The sequence below is a fragment of the Hypanus sabinus genome, chromosome 2 (assembly GCF_030144855.1).
Source record: "Hypanus sabinus isolate sHypSab1 chromosome 2, sHypSab1.hap1, whole genome shotgun sequence".
NCBI lineage: Eukaryota > Metazoa > Chordata > Chondrichthyes > Myliobatiformes > Dasyatidae > Hypanus > Hypanus sabinus.
In genome coordinates, this window is record NC_082707.1 from 14,735,486 (window position 1) to 14,755,017 (window position 19,532).

At 43.3% G+C, this 19,532-nt stretch overlaps 1 protein-coding gene across 1 annotated transcript in view; it reads right to left on the reverse strand.

The window, feature by feature from the left end:
- Positions 1–18,362: 18,362 nt before the first annotated feature.
- The window catches only part of LOC132403228 (extracellular calcium-sensing receptor-like), a 26,275-nt gene continuing 25,105 nt past the window's right edge, over positions 18,363–19,532 (reverse strand). The window contains exons 5-6 of the mRNA XM_059986641.1: positions 19,354–19,464; positions 18,363–19,267 (exon numbers count right to left, since the gene is read on the reverse strand). Of these exons, the coding sequence (XP_059842624.1) occupies positions 18,363–19,267; positions 19,354–19,464 (1,016 nt within the window). The remainder of the gene's footprint in view (positions 19,268–19,353; positions 19,465–19,532) is intronic.

Below are 19,532 nucleotides of genomic sequence, written 5' to 3' on the forward strand. Positions count from 1 at the left end.
CAGAATCATAAACAGTTTTATTACCAGTGGCACGTGACGTGAAATTTGTTAAACTTGCAGCAACAATAGTTCAATGCAATACGTAATATAAAAGAAAAAAGTATAATAAATAGGTAAATACGTTATAGTATATGCATATTAAATAGATTAAAATGATGGAAAAATTAATATATATTAAAAAAGTAAGGTCGTGTTCACAGGTTCAATGTCCATTTAAGAATTAGATGACAGAGGGGAAGAAGCTGTTCCTGAATAGCCTTCATGGTTCTGTACCTCCTACCTGATCGTAACAATGAGTAAAGGGGATGCTCTGGGTGCTGGGAGCCCTTAATAATGGACGTTACCTTTCTGAGATACCGCTGTTGAATATTTCCTGAGTTCTTTGTAGGCTAGTGTTTAAGATAGAGCCGACTAAATTTGCGACTCTCTGCAGGTTCTTCTGGTCCTGTGCAGTAGATGCACACCCCTGTCTCCCCCATAGCAGACAGTAATGCAGCCTGTCGGAATGCTCTCCACAGTACACCTATAGAAGTTTTTGAGTTTTTTGTTAACTCCTTCGTACATTTCTTAGGGAAGGTATAAGCAGAGGGTCTAGAAATCTCACAGGCAAGATCACAATCCAAAAGAAACATTAATTAGTGCTTCAGAAACTGAAGATTGCCAGAAACAAAAGCAAGACTGCACAAAGGATAACTCACAGGCTGAGCAAAGAAACAAGGGACAAGGAACTCTTAGTGGCTGCAAACAAAGCACGGATGAGAACAATTAACTAATAACATGCCTAACCGGCATTGAACAAGAGGCCTTGTTATCTCTTGCTCTTTCTGGTGGCGAGGTTCGAGTGTGACAACTGATTTCCTTTTGTTCTCTCCACCATTCTCTGTAAACTTACATACTATTTAAAAGAGCATATGGTTGAGATCTAACTATGCAATATTTCCTGAATGAGTTTGCGTAATGATTGGAACTGGAAGGACTACCTATATATCAATGTCACATGACAAGACTATCAAACATTATCTGTACGAAGAATAAATCTACTGATGCAAACTTCTCTTAAATGTTGCAATTGAAACATTCATGCTGACTACTCATTCTACACTCTCACCACCCTCGGAGTGAATATTTCACCTTTCACCCTTAACCTATGACCTTTCTCTATGCTCACTGAACTTCCGTGGGAAGTTTTACTCTGTACGCTTTCAAGCTAATGAATATATTTCCTGTAATAGGTGACAAGTACTCCATATTTGACCTCACCAATGGCACAAAATGACAACTGCTTATTCCGCTACGTAGCTGCCATCACACTCTTGAATCAAAGGGGATAACTTCACTTAACCCATCATTGAAATGTTTCCACAACCAACCGACTCTCTTTTAAGGACACGTGTTCTTGTGTTCTGGATACCTACTGCTTATAATATTATAATTAATATATAATATAATATAATATGCTTATCATATTATTATTTCTTTCTTTTCGTTTTTGCACAATTTGTTGTTTTGTGTACTCTGGTTGAACGCCCAAGTTGTTGTTGGTGGTTGTGGGGGGATCTTTCTTTCATTGATTCTGTTATGGTTAATAATCTGTAGATTTATTGAGTATGCCCGCAAGACAATAAATCCCAAGGATGTATATGGTGACATGTATATACCTTGATAATAAATATGCTTTTAACTTATAACTTCTCTGACTGACTGCTGAGTTCCTCCAGCATTTTGTATGTGTGTTGCTCTGCATTTTCAGCATTTGCAGAATCTCTTGTGTTTATGATTAATAAGAGGAAAAGGTGTTTTGCAAAGGTCTTTCAATCGAGCTGTTGCATGTAGAGGCTGGGACCTTAATTTGGTTTTAGGATGGAGGAGAGAAGAGGTAAGAGTTGAGATACTGGAAATAAAACTGACGCCGACCCTGTCTCTGTCAACTGGTGGAAGAGCATCAAGAACAGCAGCACGGAAGAGAGCATAGTCAGAATGTATTCTGAAGAAAATGGGATTATTCTGATTCAGATTTATTTATCACATGTACACTGAAACATAAAAAGAACCGCTGCAAACAGTTCTCCAAATTTGGCCTCACCAATGGCCCAAAATGTCGACTGTAATTCCACTCCGTAGCTGCTGGGTAGTGGCCCTCCATACGACACCTCAACTATAATGTTCTTGAGGAAAGATGACACAATCGTGCCCAAATGAAAGAAGTCAAAGCCAACATAACAGCTAAAGAGAAGGTATATAATAGAGCAAAATTTAGTGGGGGTTAGAGGTTTGGGAAGCTTTTAATAGCCAACAGAAAGCAACTAAAATGTATTAAGAAGATATAGATGGAATACAAAGATAAGCTAGCCAATTGTAATAACGAGGATACCAAACGTTTCTTCAGATACATAAAGTGTAAACGAAAGGTGAGAATTGATAGTTGACTGCTGGAAAACAATCCTAGAGAGATAGTTATGGGATACAATGAGATTGCGGACGAACTGAAAAAAAGTATTTCGCACCAGTCTTCACCGAGGATGACACTAGCAGTATGGTGGAAGTTGCAGGTGTCACGGTTCATGAAGTTACGATAATTACAGAGGACGTTCTGGGGTAAACTGAAAGGCCTGAAGGTAGATAAGTCACCTGGACTGTATGGTGTACATCCCAGCGTTTTGAAAGAGGTGACTGAAGAAATCCTGGAGGAATTAGTGACGATCTTTCAATAATAACTAGATCCTGGAAGACTGGAAAATTGCAAGTTTCACTCCAGTCTCCAAAAAGGGAGAAAAACAGAAAAAAGGAAACTATAGGGCAGATAGTCTGATCTTTGTGTCTGGGAAGATGGTGAAATCGATGATTAAGAATAAGGTCTCAGGGTACTTGGAGAACCTTGAAAAATAGGCCGTAGACGTCATATTTTCTTCAAGTTAAAATTTTGCCTGAAGGATCTGTTGGAATTCTTTGAAGAAACAACAGACAGGACGGACGAAGGAGAATCGATTGATGTCGTATATTTGGATTTTCACCCGGCCTTTTTCAAGGACTCACACATGAGACTGCTTAACAATCTACGAGGCTATGGAATTACATGAAAGATTCTAGCATGGATAAATATTTGGCTGATTGGCAGCAGGGAAAGAGCAGGGATAAAGGGAACATTTTCTGACTGCCTGCTGGTGACTACTGGCATTCCACAGGGGCCTGTGTTGGAATCGCTCCTTTAACGTTATTTGTCAATGATTTGGGTGATGGAATTGATGGCTTTGTTACAAGGTTTACAGACGAAATTGAAGATAGGTGGAGGTATAAGTTGTGTTGAAGAAGTTAAGACACTATTAAAGAACAGACAGACGAGGAGAATGGACTAAGAAATGGGAGATTCCTTACACTTGCAAGTGTCACCACTTAGCATGCCCACAGTGTTCAGCAGGATAACACGAGCAGTGACAACATCAACAAAACAAAACAAGATAACACATTTCCCATCCACCCTCCGATACACAGTCTGCATCCCGGCCTCCAGTCTTCGGTGGCAGTCTCCCAGGCATCAGGCCTCCAATCTCACTATCTTGCTCAGGGTTCATAAACATTGTTACTCTGACCTTGGGGCAATTCGACCCAAGGATTTCGGCATGCAGAGTGGGGGGATTTATAGTGAAAATAATTGTGGTGTTAACAAGAAAATTAGTTCCTGCCCCTGAACTAGAATGCAAAGCAAGGAGAGATTGGGAGATAGACCACACGGAGGTGAGGAAAGCTGGAATATGACAGCGGTTTTGAAAGGATTTTCAAATTACAGTCACCTGTGTAAATCAATAGCAGATTAGGCTCTGGACTCATGTAAAACTGAAAAAAAGAATACTTCACATATTTCAGAGACTGGTATAACTCGAAACATATCGGTTCCCAAAGTAACATCTTCGAGGATATGTGTGGGGTTGTATTATGTGAGAACTCTTCAGCTGGGTGGAGGATGACTAATATTTGTTCAAGGAAGAAACTAAAGGGAACTGAGGCATTCGGTAACTGTATTACCCTAATGGACGGAGTGTATGTTCCTCAATGTGGTCACCCAGTTTACGTTTGGTTTCTCAAATGTAGAGTAAACCACGTGTGGGAACCAAATGCAATACATTTAGAAGAAATGCAGGTAATTCACCTGGTAAGGATTCTTTGCCGTCCTGGATGGCGGGGCGGGACAAGATTAGTGTGCAGTTACTACATCTCCCGAAATTAAATGGGAAAGTGGATAAAAAGGCGACGAGTTGAGGATGATGAGAAACAGAGACATGAAATACGCTAATGGAGGATGTTATTGGAATGCTGGGACGGCAGGAGAAGATCTGTCAGGTTCTGCAATCTAGCTGAAGGTGGCGGAAATTACTGAAGATGAAGCGTTGAATGTAGAACTTGATGCAGTAGAATATCAGGACCGGGGACTCCCATCCTTTCTCTGTTATGGGACTTGAGCAGACATATAAAAATAGATGATAAACACAAAAGATTCTGTGGATGCCAGAGATCCAAAGCGACACACACAAAATGCTGGAAGAAATTAGCAGTTCAGGCAGCACCTATGAAGATGAATAGAGTCAAAAGAGATGAAACTTGGCGAAGAGTTCTGCCTTCATCATGGGAGAGGGGAAGCCATGGGTCAGGAGAAACAAAGGTATATTGATGGAAAGTCTCATCCTCACAGCAGATATGATGCTGCAGAGGATGCTGGGAGAATAAAATGTTCTTGCAAGCAGCAGGGTGGGGAGGAAGTATTGTCAATCTGACAAAATGCCGGAGGAATTCAATAAAATTCAACTTTTATTTATTGATAAATGTGCAACAGACGTTTTGGGCCATTTCCAGCATCTGCAGATTTTCTCTTGTTTGGAAGTGTCGTCAAGCTAGCTGAGAGAGCATGGGCTTGTAATGGGTACTAGATCCTCACCTGTTCCCTTAGATTGCTCCAAAGAAGTCTAAATGGAGAAGATTTGGAGGTGAACAATATGAAATACAGAACAAGATGGAACCTGAATGCAAAAGTAATGTACAGTGAATTCTGGTTAATTGGGTGGGGCAGCCGACTATTCATAAAAACATAGAAAACCTACAGCACAATACAGGCCCTTCGGCCCACAGAGCTGTGCCGAACATATCCCTACCTTAGAACTAACTATGCTTTACCATTTAATACAATTCTTAAAGGACCAGAAGTAATCAACAAAATAGCGGGATTCCCTTTGTTTATTTGGGAGACTCTGCTGTGTAGTTGGTACAGAAGATTGATGGCGAACAGTTTCTAATTATCATCAGTTGCATGCAGTCGTGCAGCCGTTAAATATTACACCGTGCTCAGAGCGAACATTTTTTTTAAATGGCGTCTTTTTTGTATCCACTCGGGCCCATAGATGCTTATACAGAACGCAGTGATTCTTGATACACACACAAAATGCTGGTGGAACGCAACAGTCCAGGCAGCATCTATAGGAAGAAGGACAGTCGACGTTTCGGGCTGAGACCCTTCGTCACGACTAACTGAAAGAAGAAATAGTAAAAGAATTGAAAGTGGGAGGTGGAGGGATGAAGCTAAGAGCTGGAAAGTTGAATGGCAAAAGGGATACGCAGCTGGAGAAGGGAAAGGATCATGGGACGGGAGGCCTAGCGAGAAAGAAAGGAGGAGAGATGCAGAGCAGGCAAGGAGTGATTGTGAGAGGGACACAGCGAGAAAAAAGACAAAAAAGGGAAATAATAAATAGATAGATAGATAGATAGATAGATAGATAGACAAATAAATAGATAGATAAATAAATAAATAAATAAATAAGGGATGGGGTAAGAAGGGGAGGAGGCGCATTTTCGGAAGTTAGAGAAATCAATGGTCATGCTCCCGGTGTGGCTTTCTATATATTGGTGACAACCGACGCAGACTGTGAGATCGTTTCGTTCTCTGTCCGCCAGAGAAAGCAGGATCTCCCAGTGGCCACACATTTTAATTTTACGTCCCATTCCCATTCTGATATGTCTCTCCATGGCCTCCTCTGCTGTCAAGATGAAGCCACCCTTAGTTTGGAGGAACAACACTTTATATTCCATCTGGGTAGCCTCTAACGATGGAGTTCTGGTGTTGCAAGCTGAGACCAGATGTGAATGGACTGTCCTTGTGTGTTTCTGTCTCTTCGTTGTCCAAGCCCTTCCAGTTGAGTAGGTCCAGCCGTTTGCCGCTACTCCGAGTTGGGTAGTGTTCTCTTCGTTGTCCAAGTCCTTCAAGTCCAGCTCGTGGTCCAGGTTCCAAGCCGTGTTCCGGTTCGTGGCTCCAAGCTGTGTTCCAGTTCCAAGTTCCGCGCTCCAGTTCAAGGCTTTGTGTTCCAATTCTAGGCTCCGAGTCCAGTTCCGAGTTCAGGCTGAGTCTCAGCTAAGTTCCGAGTCCAGTTCCGAGTCCAGGCTGAGTCTCAGTTAAGTTCCGAGTCCACATCAAGATCCAGTTTTGAGTCCGAATCAAGATCCCAGTCCCGAGTCGGAGTCAAGATCCAGGCTCCGAGTCTGAGTCGAGTTCAAGTCCGAGTCCGAGTCTAAGTCAAGACTGAGTTCAAGTCGTAGTCCAGGTTTTATCGGTTTGATATCCTACATTTACGTCCAGGTTGTCATTTTTGTCCTCGATCTCTGACCATCCTAGTAACTATCAATAAACACTGTTCTGTTTATACTCGCCCCGTGTCTGTGTTCCGCACTTGAGTCCGCTCCCAACGCCCACATGTAACAGAACGGACCAGCCAAACACAGCGACCCAGACGCGGACATCAGACTTCCGCTAGCCAGACTCCCACCCCCCGACTCCCTCCCAGGTCGTCGATAATCTGGGAAAGCCTGTTGGATCCCTCGGAGGCTCCCATGTGGGGTCGGGTGATGGGGCACTGTCATGGTTCAGACCGTTGACTCCTCATTCCAGTTATTCCCTTTTCCCCGTGTTCCGTTGGGGGCCTTGATTAAAGCACTTGATCTTCATTTTGAACCAGCAACATAAAAGGCTCCGGTTACAGCTACTCATGGCTCGACCATCACCAGAAGCTCATCAGAAGCTAGTCACCGGAAGCCAGTCCGGCGATTTACGTTCTGGGCTGCAGAGAAGTCTGTACCATCACTGGAACCACCGAAAATCGTCGACTCTAAGTTGCTTTGGTGCCTGTGGCTGCTTAGTGAATTCAGTCGTTTTCGTATCCAGCTGAGTTGCCGGCCATTTTGCTGCAACTCCGAGTCGGGATGCGAGTCCTGTCGTTTTCACGTCCGGCTGAGAATTGCTCACCGTAGCCGTGCAGTTTGCATGTTCCGAGCCACTGGGAATAAGGGACCGTCTTCTGACCCCGAATCAAGTTAAGTTCCTAGTTCGAGTCCAGTTCCTGGGGTCGAGTTGACAGCCTGCCGTCCAGCTGAGTGTTGCAGGTCGTTTGGCCGCCACTCCGAGCCTAGATATGAAACAACTGACGTTGTGTGGTTCTGTCTCTTCGTTGTCCAAGTCCTTTAAGTTCATGCTCGTGGTCCGTATCCAGGTCCAGGTTTGAAGCCGTGTTCCAGTTCATAGATACAAGCCGTTTTCCAGTTCCAGGCTCCGTGTTCCAATTCCTAGTTTTCCGTTCGAATTTAGGCTCCGAGTCCAGTTCTGAGTCCAGGATGAGTCCCATCTAAGTTCCAAGTCCACGGCAAGATCCAGTTTCGAGTCCGAGTAAAGATCCAAGTTCCGAGCCCGAATTAAGAAGCAAGTTCCGTGTCCGAGTCAAGATCAATTGCGTAACAATTTACTATAATTGAGAAGAATTTCTTCAGCGGTTTGAACGGGGTACGACTGCTCAAGTGAGTTTAGGTCGGCCAGTGAGAATAGAGGGAGGAGTTTAAAAAGAAGACATTTACAGAACTGGCGACGGAGTAGAGGGAGACAGAGTAGGAAGGCTTTGGCTCAACGGGGCTTAGGCGATAAAGGGAGGAGGCGAGGTAGGTTATCTGTTTAGAATACAGACAAAGTATGTGTTTGAGGCCGGTTTTCTGCGCTCGGTGTCAGATGTGGGAGGAACTGGAGACTCCCAGCCTCCTGGACGAGCACATCTGCACCAGGTGCTCGAGCTGCTGTTCCTGGGAGATCGTGTTAGGGAACTGGAGCAGCAGCTCCATGACCTTTGTCTGGTCGGGGGCATGAGGAGGTGATAGAGTGGAGCTACAGGCAGGTAGTTACCCCAGGACCCATGGAGACTGAGAAGTGCGTAACAGTTAGGAGAGGAAAGGGGAAGAGGCAGATTCTAGAGTTCCCCAGTGGTTGTCCCCCTTAAAAAGTACTCCTGTTTGAGTACAGTTGGGGGTGTTGGCCTTGCAGGGGAAGTAACAGTGGTCGTAGCTCTGGCACAGAGTCTGACCGTGTGGCTCAGAAGGGAAGGGAAAGGAAGAGGATGGCAGCAGTGACAGGGGACTCGATAGTTAGGGGGTCAGAAAGTCGATTCTGTGGACGCAGGAAAGAAACACCGATGGTAGTTTGCCTCCCAGCTGCCAGGGTCCGTGATTTTTCTAATCGCGTCCACGGTATCTTGAAGTGGGAAGGAGAACAGTCAGAGGTCGTGGTACATATTGCTACCAGCGACATGGGTAGGAAAAAGGAGGAAGTCCTGAAAACAGACTACAGTGAGTTAGGAAAGAGGTTGAGGAGCAATACCTCAAAGGTAGTAATCACGGGATTACTGCCTATGCCATGTGACAATGAGTATCAGAATAGAATGAGGTAGATGATAAATGCGTTGCTGAGGGATTGAAGCAAAGCACAGGTAGTCAGATTTCTGGATCTTTAGGGCCTCTTCTGGGGCAGGTGTGACCTGTACAAAAAAGGACGGGCTGCACTTGAATCCGAGGGGAATCAATACCCTGGCGGGGAGGTTTACTAAGGCTACTGGGGAGAGTTTAAACGAGAATTTCTGGGGGGGAGGGACCGAACTGAAGTGACGGAGGAAAAGCAGGTTGGCTCAGAAATAGAGAAAGCTTGGAGACAGTGAGAAAGAGATACGGTCAGACTGATGGTTTGAGATATGTCTATTTTAATGCGAGGAGTGTAATGAATAGAGTGATGAGCTTAGAGCGTGGATCAGCACTTGGAGCGATGACGTTATGGCTATTACAGAGACTTGGATGGTGCAGGGGCAGGAATGGCTACTTCCAGTGCCAGGCTTTAGATGTTTGAAAAAGGAAAGGGAGAGAGGCAAAATAGGTGAGGGCGTGGTACTGCTGATCAGAGAGCGTCACAGATGCAGAAAAGGAGGATGTCATGGAGGGGTTGTCCATGGAGTCTCTGTGGGTAGAAGCTAGGAATAGGAAGGGGTCAATAACTATACTGGGTGTTTTTTTTATATACCACCCAATAGTAACAGGGACATAGAGGATCAGATAGGAAAACAGCTTCTGGAGAGGAGTACCAATAACAGGGTTGTTGTGGAGGGAGATTTTAATTTCCCAAATATTAACTGGCATCTCCAAAGACAGAAGAGTTTAGATGTGTTCAGGAAGCTTTCTTGACACAATATGCAGATAAGCCTACAAGAGGAGAGGATGTACTTGATCTGATATTAGGAAATGAACCCGGCCAGGTGTCAGGTCTTTGTATCAGATGACACAAAGGTTGGGGGTGCTGTGGATAGGGCGTGGAAGGCTGTCAGAGGTTACAACAGGACATTGATAGGATGCAAAACTGGGCGGAGAAGTGGCAGATGGAGTTCAATCCAGATAAGGACGAGGTGGTTCACTTTGGTAGGTCAAATATGATGGCAGAATATAGCAATAATGGCAAGACTCTTGGCAGTGTGGATGATCAGAGGGATCTTTGGGCACGAGTCCATAGGACACTCAAAGTTACTACGCAGGTTGACTCTGTGGTTGAGAAGGCATACAGTGCATTGGCCTTCATCAACCGTGGGACTGAGTTTAAGAGCCGAGACGTAATGTTGCAGCTGTATCGGCCCCGGTCAGACTCTACTTGGAGTAATGTGCTCAGTTGTGGTGGCCTCTATACAGCAAGGTAGTGGAAACCATAGAAACAGCACAGGGGAGATTTACAAGGACGTTGCCTGGATTAGGGAAAATGCCTTATGAAAACAGGTTGAGTGAACTCGGATTTTTCTCCTTGGAGCAACGGATGCGACGTGACAGATGTGTACAAGACAATGAGAAGCATTGATCATGGGGATAGTCAGAGGCTTTCCCCTAGGGCTGAATTAGCTAGCACGAGAGGGCATAGTTTTAAGGTGCTTGCAAGTAGGTACACAGTTAACTTTTTGACGCAGGGACTGCTGAGTGCGTGGAATTGTCTTTATCGATTGGATATGCAGAGGATATTTCCTACGGTGGAAGAAACAGCTTGGGAATAGAGGGCCGTCCTCTTGGACCGAAGATATGGAAGAGTTTCTTTAGCCAGAGAAGGGTGAAGCTGTGGAACTCTTCACACTGGCAGATGTGGAGGCCAAGTCTTTATGAATATTTAAGCCAGTGGTTGACAGATTGGTGAGTGGACAAAGCATGAAGGTATTCGTGGTGAAGGCAGGGTATTGGGGCTAAGGAGAATGGAGTATAGGCAGCATGGAGTAAATGAGGTGCTCGAGGAATATAAAGAATATAAGAAGAATCTTAAGAAAGAAATTAGAAAAGCTAAAAGAATATACGAGGTTGCTTTGGCAACTAAGGTGAAAATAAATCCGAAGGGTTTTTACAGTTTTATTAATAGCAAAAGGATAGTGAGGGATAAAATTGGTCCCTTAGAGAATCAAAGTGGACAGCTATGTGTGGAACCAAAAGAGATGGTGGAGATTTTGAACAATTTCTTTTCTTCGGTATTCACTAAGGAGAAGAATATTGAATTGTATAAGGTAAGGGAAACAAGTAGGGAAGTTATGAAAACTATGACGATTAAAGAGGACTGGCGCTTTTAAGGAATATAAAAGTGGATAAATCTCCGGACCCTGACAGGATGTTCCTATGAGCTTGAGGGAAGTTAGTGTAGAAATAGCAGGAGCTCTGACAGAAATATTCCAAATGTCATTAGAAAAGGCGATGGTGCCGGAGGATTGGCGTATTGTTCATGTGGTTCCATTGTTTAAAAAGGGTTCTAAGAGCAAACCGAGCAGTTATCGGCCTGTCAGTTTGACGTCAGTGGTGGGTAAATTAATGAAAAGTATTCTTAGGGATGGTATATATAATTATCTGGATAGACAAGGCCTGATTAGGAAGTCAGCATGGATTTGTGCATGGAAGGTCATTTTTGACAAATCTTATTGAATTCTTTGAAGAGGTTACGAGGAAAGTTGGCGAGGGTAAAGCAGTGGATGTCGTCTATATGAACCAGTAAGGTCTCTGACAAGGTTCCGCACGGAAGGTCAGTTAGGAAGGTTTAATTGTTAGGTATTAGCAGTGAAGTGGTAAAATGGATTCAACAGTGGCTGGATGGGAGATGCCAGAGAGTAGTGGTGGATAACTGTTTGTCAGGTTGGAGGCCGGTGACTAGTGGTGTGCCTCAGTGATCTGTACTGGGTCCAATGTTGTTTGTCATATACATTAATGATCTGGATGATGGGGTGGTAAATTGGATCAGTAAGCATGCAGATGATACTAAGGTGGGTGGCGTTGTGGATAATGAAGTAGGTTTTCAAAGCTTGCAGAGAGATTTAGGCCAGTTAGAAGAGCAGGCTGAAAGATGGTAGTTGGAGTTTAATGCTGATAAGTGTGAGGTGCTACATTTTTGTAGGAATAATCCAAATAGGACATACATGGTAAATGGTAGGGGACTGAAGAATGCAGTAGAACAGAGTGATCTAGGAATAATGGTGCATAGTCCCCTGAAGGTGGAATCTCACGTGGATAGGGTGGTGAAGAAAGCTTTTGGCATGCTGGCTTTTATAAATCAGAGCATTGAGTTGGGATGTAATGTTAAAAGTGTACAAGGCTTTGGTCAGGCCGAATTTGGAGTATTGTGTAAAGTTCTGGTCACCGAATTATAGGAAAGATGTCAACAAAATAGAGGGAGTACAGAGATGATTTATTGAAATGTTACCTGGGTTTCAGCACCTAAGTTACAGAGAAAGGTTGAACAAATTAGGCCTTTATTCTTTGGAGCGTAGAAGGTTGAAGGGGGACTTGATAGAGGTATTTAAAATTATGAGGGCAATAGATAGAGTTGACGTGGATAGGCTTTTTCCATTGAGAGTAGGGGAGATTCAAACAAGAGGACATGAGTTGAGATTTCGGTGGCCATCTCTATCAGTTCACCTCTCATCCACAACACCTCCAACCGTTGTGTCATTAGCAAACTTACTAACCCATCCCTCCACTTCATCATCCAGGACATTGATAACAATCACGAGAATAAGTGTCCCAGAACAGATCCTTGAGGCACACCACTGGTCACAGACCTCCATGCAGAATATGACCCATCTACAAACACTCTTTGCCATCCGTGGGCAAGCCAATTCCGGATCCACAAAGCAATGTCCCCTTGGATCCCATGCCTCCTTTCTTTATTAATAAATCTTGCATGGGGTATCTTATCAAATGCCTTGCGGAAATCCATATACAGTACATCTACTGCTCTTTGATCAATGTGTTTAGTCAAATCCTCAAAAAATTCAATCAGGCTCGTAAGGCACGACCTGCCCTTGACAAAGCCATGCTGACTGTTCCTAATCATGTTATACCTCAACAAATGTTCATAAATCCTGCTTCTCAGGATGTTCTCTATCAACTTACAAACCACTGAGATAAGACTCGCTGGTCTATAATTTACTGGGTTATCTCTATTTCCTTTCTTGAATAAAGGAACAACATCTGCAACCCTCCAATCACCTGGAATCTTTCCTGTTCCCATTGATAATGCAAAGATCATCAGCAGAGGCTCAGCAATCTCCTTCCTCGTCTCCCACAGTAGCCTGGGGTACACTTCACCCGGTCCCGGCGACTTACCTAACTTGATACTTTCCAAAAGCTCCAGCATATCTCCTTTCTTAATATCTACATGCTCAAACTTTTCAGTCTGCTGCAAGCCATCACTACAATCACCAAGATCCTTTTCCATAGTGAAGACTGAAGTAAGGTATTCATTAAGTACCTCTGCTATTTCCTCCGGTTCCATACACACGTTCTCACTGTCACACTTGATAGGTCCTATACTTTCACATCTTATCCTCTTGCTCTTCACATACTTGTAGAATGCTTTGGGGTTTTCCTTAATCCTTCCCGCCAAGGCCTTCTCATAGCCCCTTCTGGCTCTCCTAATTTCCTTCTTAAGTTCCTTCCTGTTAGCCTTATAATCTTCCAGATCTATAACATTACCTGTCTCTCTGAACCTTTTGTAAACTTTTCTCTTCTTCTTGACTGGAATTATTACAGTCTTTGCATACCACGGTTCCTGTATCCTACCATAAGTTCCCTGTCTTATTGGAACGTACATTCCAATGCAGAACTCCACACAAATATCCCCTGAATATTTGCCACATTTCCTGCGTACTTTTCCCTGAGAACACCTGTTTCCAATTTAAGCTTTCAATTTCCTTCCTGATAGTCTCATAGTTTCCCTTACTCCAATTAAACGCTCTCCTAACCGTTCCTACCTCTCTCCAATGTTATCGAAAAGGAGATAGAACTATGATCACTATTTCCAAAATGCTCTCCCACTAAGAGATCTGACACCTGACCAGGTTCATTTCCCAATACCAAATTAAGTACAGCCTCTCCTCTTGTAGGCTTATCTACATATTGTGTCAAGAAACCTTCCTGAACATACCCAACAAACTCCACCCCATCTAAACCCCTTGCTTTTGGGAGATAAAAATCGATATTTGGGAAAATAAAATCTCCCGTCACGACAATTCTGTTATTATTACACCTTTCCAGGATCTGTTTCCATATCTGCTCCTGGATATCCCTGTTACTATTAGGCAGCCTATAAAAACACGCAGTAAAGCTATTGACCCTTTCCTGTTCCCAACCTTCAGCCACAGAGACTCCGTAGACAATCTCTCCATAGCGTCCACCTTTTCTGTAGCCGTGACACTATCGCTGATTGACAGTGCCACGCCGCACCTCTTTTGCCTCCCTCTCTCTTCTTTTGGAAACCTCTAAAACCCGGCACTTGAAGTTCCTGTCCCTGAGCCATCCGAGTCTCTATAATGGCCACCACGTCATATCTCCAAGTACTGATCCACGCTACAAGCTCATCTATTTGTTCCCAATACTCCTTGCATTAAATAGACAAATTCCAAACCTCTGGTCTTAAGAGAGAGCCTGAAGGGAGTGAGAGAACTTGTGGTTTGTTGAATGCCGGATGAAATGCGATAGTCTTTGGGTTAAATGCAAGGCCTGCGTCCTTGCTATCGCCTAGCTCACACTTGTGGTCGGTAGCGGCTGCGCTTTTTTTTTGCTGGGGAGGCGGGAGGGCGATTGTTGCTTTCTGCCGCTTACGCGCGGGATGTGGGAGCTGGGGCGACTTTGGGGTTCTCACGTTCAACTGTCCTTCATTCTTTGGGGCTCTTCTCTGTTTTCGTTGACATTTGCGAAGAAAAAGCTTTTCAGGATGTATATTGTATACATTTCTCTGACAATAAATTGGACCTTTGAACCTTTGAAACACAAATTTTAGTGGTAACCACAAATAGAACCAAATATAGCAGAAGTGTGTAGCAGTGGAAAGCTGTCAAGTTGCCATAGAGTTCCTGAACTGGACTAATTAGGATGATATCTGTTGGTGTAAAACCGAACGGACCTGGTAATATGGGACTTCAGTCCCGATGGCAGCTGCGAGCAGTTGGCGTGGTCGTGGCTGGTCATTCAGTATTGAGATAAAAAGCTATTTCTTCATTTCGGATGCTGCTGAGGCTTCCGCAGATGAGTGTACCACTTACCTCTGCTTGCTTTCTTCATATTCTCCTTCACCAGACTGACATAACATTAAATGGTACTTTTATAGAAAACGTCTTTGTAATCCATGATATTTTAATGTTTCAGACAGAGATCGATGTGCTTATAATGCAATTCTATATCTGAAGCAGAGAAACATAGAAAACCTACAGCACAATACAAACCAATTGGTCCTCCATCTGAACTTACTTTAGAAATTAACCCGGGTTTCCCATAGCCCTCTATATTTCTAAGCTCCATGTAGCTCTCCAGGAGTCTCTTAAAAGACAGGACTGTTGCCGGCAGCCCATTCCACGCACTTACCACTCTCTGCTTAAGAAATTTTCCCCTTACATCTCCTCTGTACCTAATTCCGGGCATATTGGTGAAGCCAATCTGCATTGCTCACTGAACAATGAAACAATTACTTAATGAACTATAAACTAAAGAATGGGACGGATTTTTAATAAAAGAATTGAACAAATGAAAGCTGTTTACTCCCATTGTCTGCCCTTTGAAATAACGATCCATTTGGTCGAACTTTTACAAAACCTTGCAGTTCTTTTCCGTATAATTAAAAATCTATTTCAAAAGCTGCTATTCAACATACATCCATCGGGCTTTCAATCAGTGCATTACATTCTCAATGTTTGATTTTCTGCATTTATCCCTCAATAAGAAAATCGATGATTCCTTTGGTCTGGAATCGAATTACAATATATTTATTGTACAGTGCACCATGAATGTATACAAAGTACATAATCAGTACTCCAATATTGTAATCCACGAGACCATTAACCGATGAAGGATAGCACAATAATTGCAATGCGGAATTTCAATATGTTCGGGTGTTAGGAAAATTACATTGGTGTCGGATCGCAAGAGAAGGAATTTGCTGAATGCCCCAAAAAAGTCTTTTTAGGGCAGCTTATGCTTGAGCCCACGTGGGAAAGGCTATGTTAGATTGGGTGCAATGTCATAACCCAGATCTCATTGGAGAGCTTAATGTAAAGAAACACTTGGGAATCAGAGAGCATAATCTGATTTAATTCATACTACAATTTGAGAGGGAGAAGCATAGCTCACATGTATCTGTAGCGCAATTGAATAAACGATTTACCGAAGCATAAGAGAGGGGCTTTCACAAATGGATTGAGGAGGATGCTGGTGGGGATAACAGCAGAGCAAAGATGGCTGAAGTTTCCAGGAATTGCTCACAAGGCGCAGGATAGATATGTCCCGCAGAGGAGAAAGTTCCCAAATGGCAGGGGTGGGCAACCATGGCTGAAAAAGCAAGTTACGGACTGCATAAAAGCCATGACGATGGCAAAAGTTAATGGGAAGTTGGGTGAAATAAAAGGCAACTCAAAAGACGTAAGAAGGGAAAAGATGAAACATGAGGATACTCTGGCCAACAATATAAAGCAGGATACTAAAAGTTTTCTTTCAGTTATATAAACAGTAAAAGGGAGATGAGAGTTGATATTGGACTACTGGAAAATGATGCTGGTGAGGTAATAAAATGGGAGATAAAGAAATGGCAGATTAGCCTAACGGGTAGTTCGCATCTGTCTACTCTGTGGAAGACACCGGTAGTGTGCCAGAGGTTCGTGAGGGTCAGGGACATGAGTGAGTGACATTGCTATTAGAAAGGAAAACGTGTGAGGCAAACTCAAAGCTCTTAAGTTGGATAAGTCACCTGGGTCAGACGGACTACGTTCCAAAGTTCTGAGAGACGGCGCTGAAGAGATAACAAATGCATTGGTCATGACCTTTCAAGAAACACTTGACTGTGGCATTCCCGGAGGACTGGAAAATTGAAAATTTAACTCCACTCTTTATGAAGGGAGGAAGGGAAAAGAAAGGAAATTATAGGCTATTTTAACTTAAGAGTGGTTGGAAAAGTGTTCGAGTCTAAAAGTGTTAGGATGAGGTTTCGAGGTATTTGGAGACTAATGATAAAAAAAGTCAAAGTCAACATGGTTTCTATGAAAGGAGGTCTTGCCTGACAAACCTGTTAGTATTATTTGAGGAAGTAACAAGTAGGATAACGCAAGGGAGATGCAGTGGATGTCATTTACTTGGATTTTCAGAATGCGTTTGATAAGATACCACACATGAGGATGCTTCATTAGATAAAATCCTGCGCGTTACAGGAAAGATACTGGAATTGATAGTGGAAAGGCTGACAGGCAGAAAGCAGCGACTGGGAACAAATGGGGCCTTTTCTGGTTGGCTGCCGGTGACTAGTGTTCCCCAGGGGTCAGTATTGGGACTGCTAGTTTTAACATTGTTTGCCAATGATTTAGATAATGGAATTGATAACTTTATTGCAAATTTTGCGGATGATACGAAGATAAGTGGAGGCGAAACAATGCTGAACTCAGACAAATTGGAAGAATGGGCAAAAACAGTGGCAAATACAATAAGGTGTTGGGAAATGTATGATAATGCACTCAGGTGCAAGGAACAATAGTGCGGACTGTTATCTAAATGGGGAAATAGTTCAGACATTAGAGGCGCAGAGGGACTTAGGAGTTCTCGTGCAAGTCTCCCGGAAGGTTAATTTTCAGGTTAAGCCTGTAGTAAAGAAGGCAAATTGAATGTTGGCATTTATTTGAAACGGAAGAGAATATAAAAGCAAGTAGATAACGCTGAGACCTTATAAGACAATAGTTCTGCACTTGGAGTATTGTCAGCAGATTTGGATACATATCTCAGAAAGGTTGTGTTGTCGTTGGAGAGAGACTAGAGGAGGTTCACAAAGATGATTCCAGGAATGAAAGAGTTAGCACATGGAGCGTTTGACTACTTTGGGCCCGTTCTCACTGAAATTTATAAGAATGCAGGGTTATCTAATTAAAACCTACCGAATATTGAACGGACTACATACGGTGGATGTGGAGAGGATGTTTCCGACGGTGGGCTATCAGAACTAATTAGAGGGGACAGCCTGAAAATTGAGGCACGACCTCTTCGAACAGTGGTAAGAAGGAATATTTTTAGCCAGCGAATGATGGATCTATGGAATGCGGTGTGCCAAAGAATGCGGTGGAGTCCAAGTCCGTGGGCATATTTAAGGCGGAAATTGATCGTTTCCTGAACAGTCAGGGCATCAAATAATATGGCCAGAAGGCAGGCAAATGGGGTTGAGTGGGATCTGGGATCAGCCATGATAGAACGGCGGAGCAGAGTCGATTGGCTGAGTAACTTAATTCTGCTTCTATGTCTTATGGTCTGAAATTTTATGATTTTCAATCTGAAGTACAAGCTTTACAATCTAACTCTGTTCTGATCTTACACTTTACTGCTTATCTGCACTGCAGTTTCTCTGTAGCTTTACTATTTCTCCTTGCTCCATCTTCGATGCACTCTGTAATCATATGAACAATATGCAAAATGTTTTCAGCTGCTATCTCAGTTCAGGTGACAATCATATATCAATATCAATAAACCATAACAAATTCTACTTAAGGCTTTTAGGAAGACAATTTCCCCATCAAATATTTCTTTGTATTTCTCTCCGGCTTTAACAATATGATGTAACATTTAGGAGCAAAGATACAGAAAAGTAAGCCGAAACTGGAAGCCAAAATGGCAAACACTTCCACTGCCACAGTGAATTTCCCGGGAGAACTGACATAAGCTGGAATGAAAGATATCCAAACAGCGCAGAATAACAGCATACTAAATGTTATGTATTTTGCCTCATTGAAATTGTCCGGTAAGTTTCGTGCCAAAAAGGCAACGGCAAAGCAAACCAATGACAGGCAGCCAATATAACCCAGGACGCAGTAAAATGCTAATTCTGATCCCACATCACATTCCAGAAGGACCACCTCATTCGAATAGGCCATGTTTTTGACGGGGAGGGGTGGGGATTTGATGAGCCAGACGGTACATATTAAGCACTGTAGCAGTGTGAGAAGAAAGACGATCAGGCGTTGTTGTCGGGGACCAAACCTCTTGGCCACATTATTGCTGGGTAGTTTTGCCTGAAATGCCATCACCACAACAACAGTTTTGCCCAAAACACAGGAGACGCAGAGAACAAAAGTAACGCCAAACATTGTGTGGCGTAACATACAGGACCACGCCGACGGCTGGCCAATGAATGTGATTGAACAGAGGAAGCAAAGACTCAATGCGAGGAGAAGAAGGAAGCTGAGCTCCGCATTGTTTGCCTTCACGATCGGAGTGTCTTTGTGAAACAAGAAAATGCCACCAATTGTGGCAGTGAAGCAAGTTCCGATCAACGCCAGCGTGGTCAGAACAATCCCCATCACCTCGGTAAATGAGAGAAAGTCAAAACGCTTGTTTATGCATTGGTCTTGTCGGTCGTTGGACCAGGAATCGCTGGGGCACCTCATACACTCAATTGAATCTTGAAGGTAAAGGGAAAATCGATTCATCAGCTGGTCTGGAGACACCCGTGAACACTTTAACATTGAAAGTATTAGTGGTCCATACCTGTGATGTTACTGATCGCCCCTTGGGCACATGGGATGCAATCAAAGCAACAAATAGGCTGTCCCTTTCGAGCTGCTTTTCTTGTCCCAGGAATACAGCTGTTGGAACAAACTGCGCGGGGGATCTCGTGACAAACAAAGATAATGTGTTAATTTCTTATTTTTATATAAGACATATCA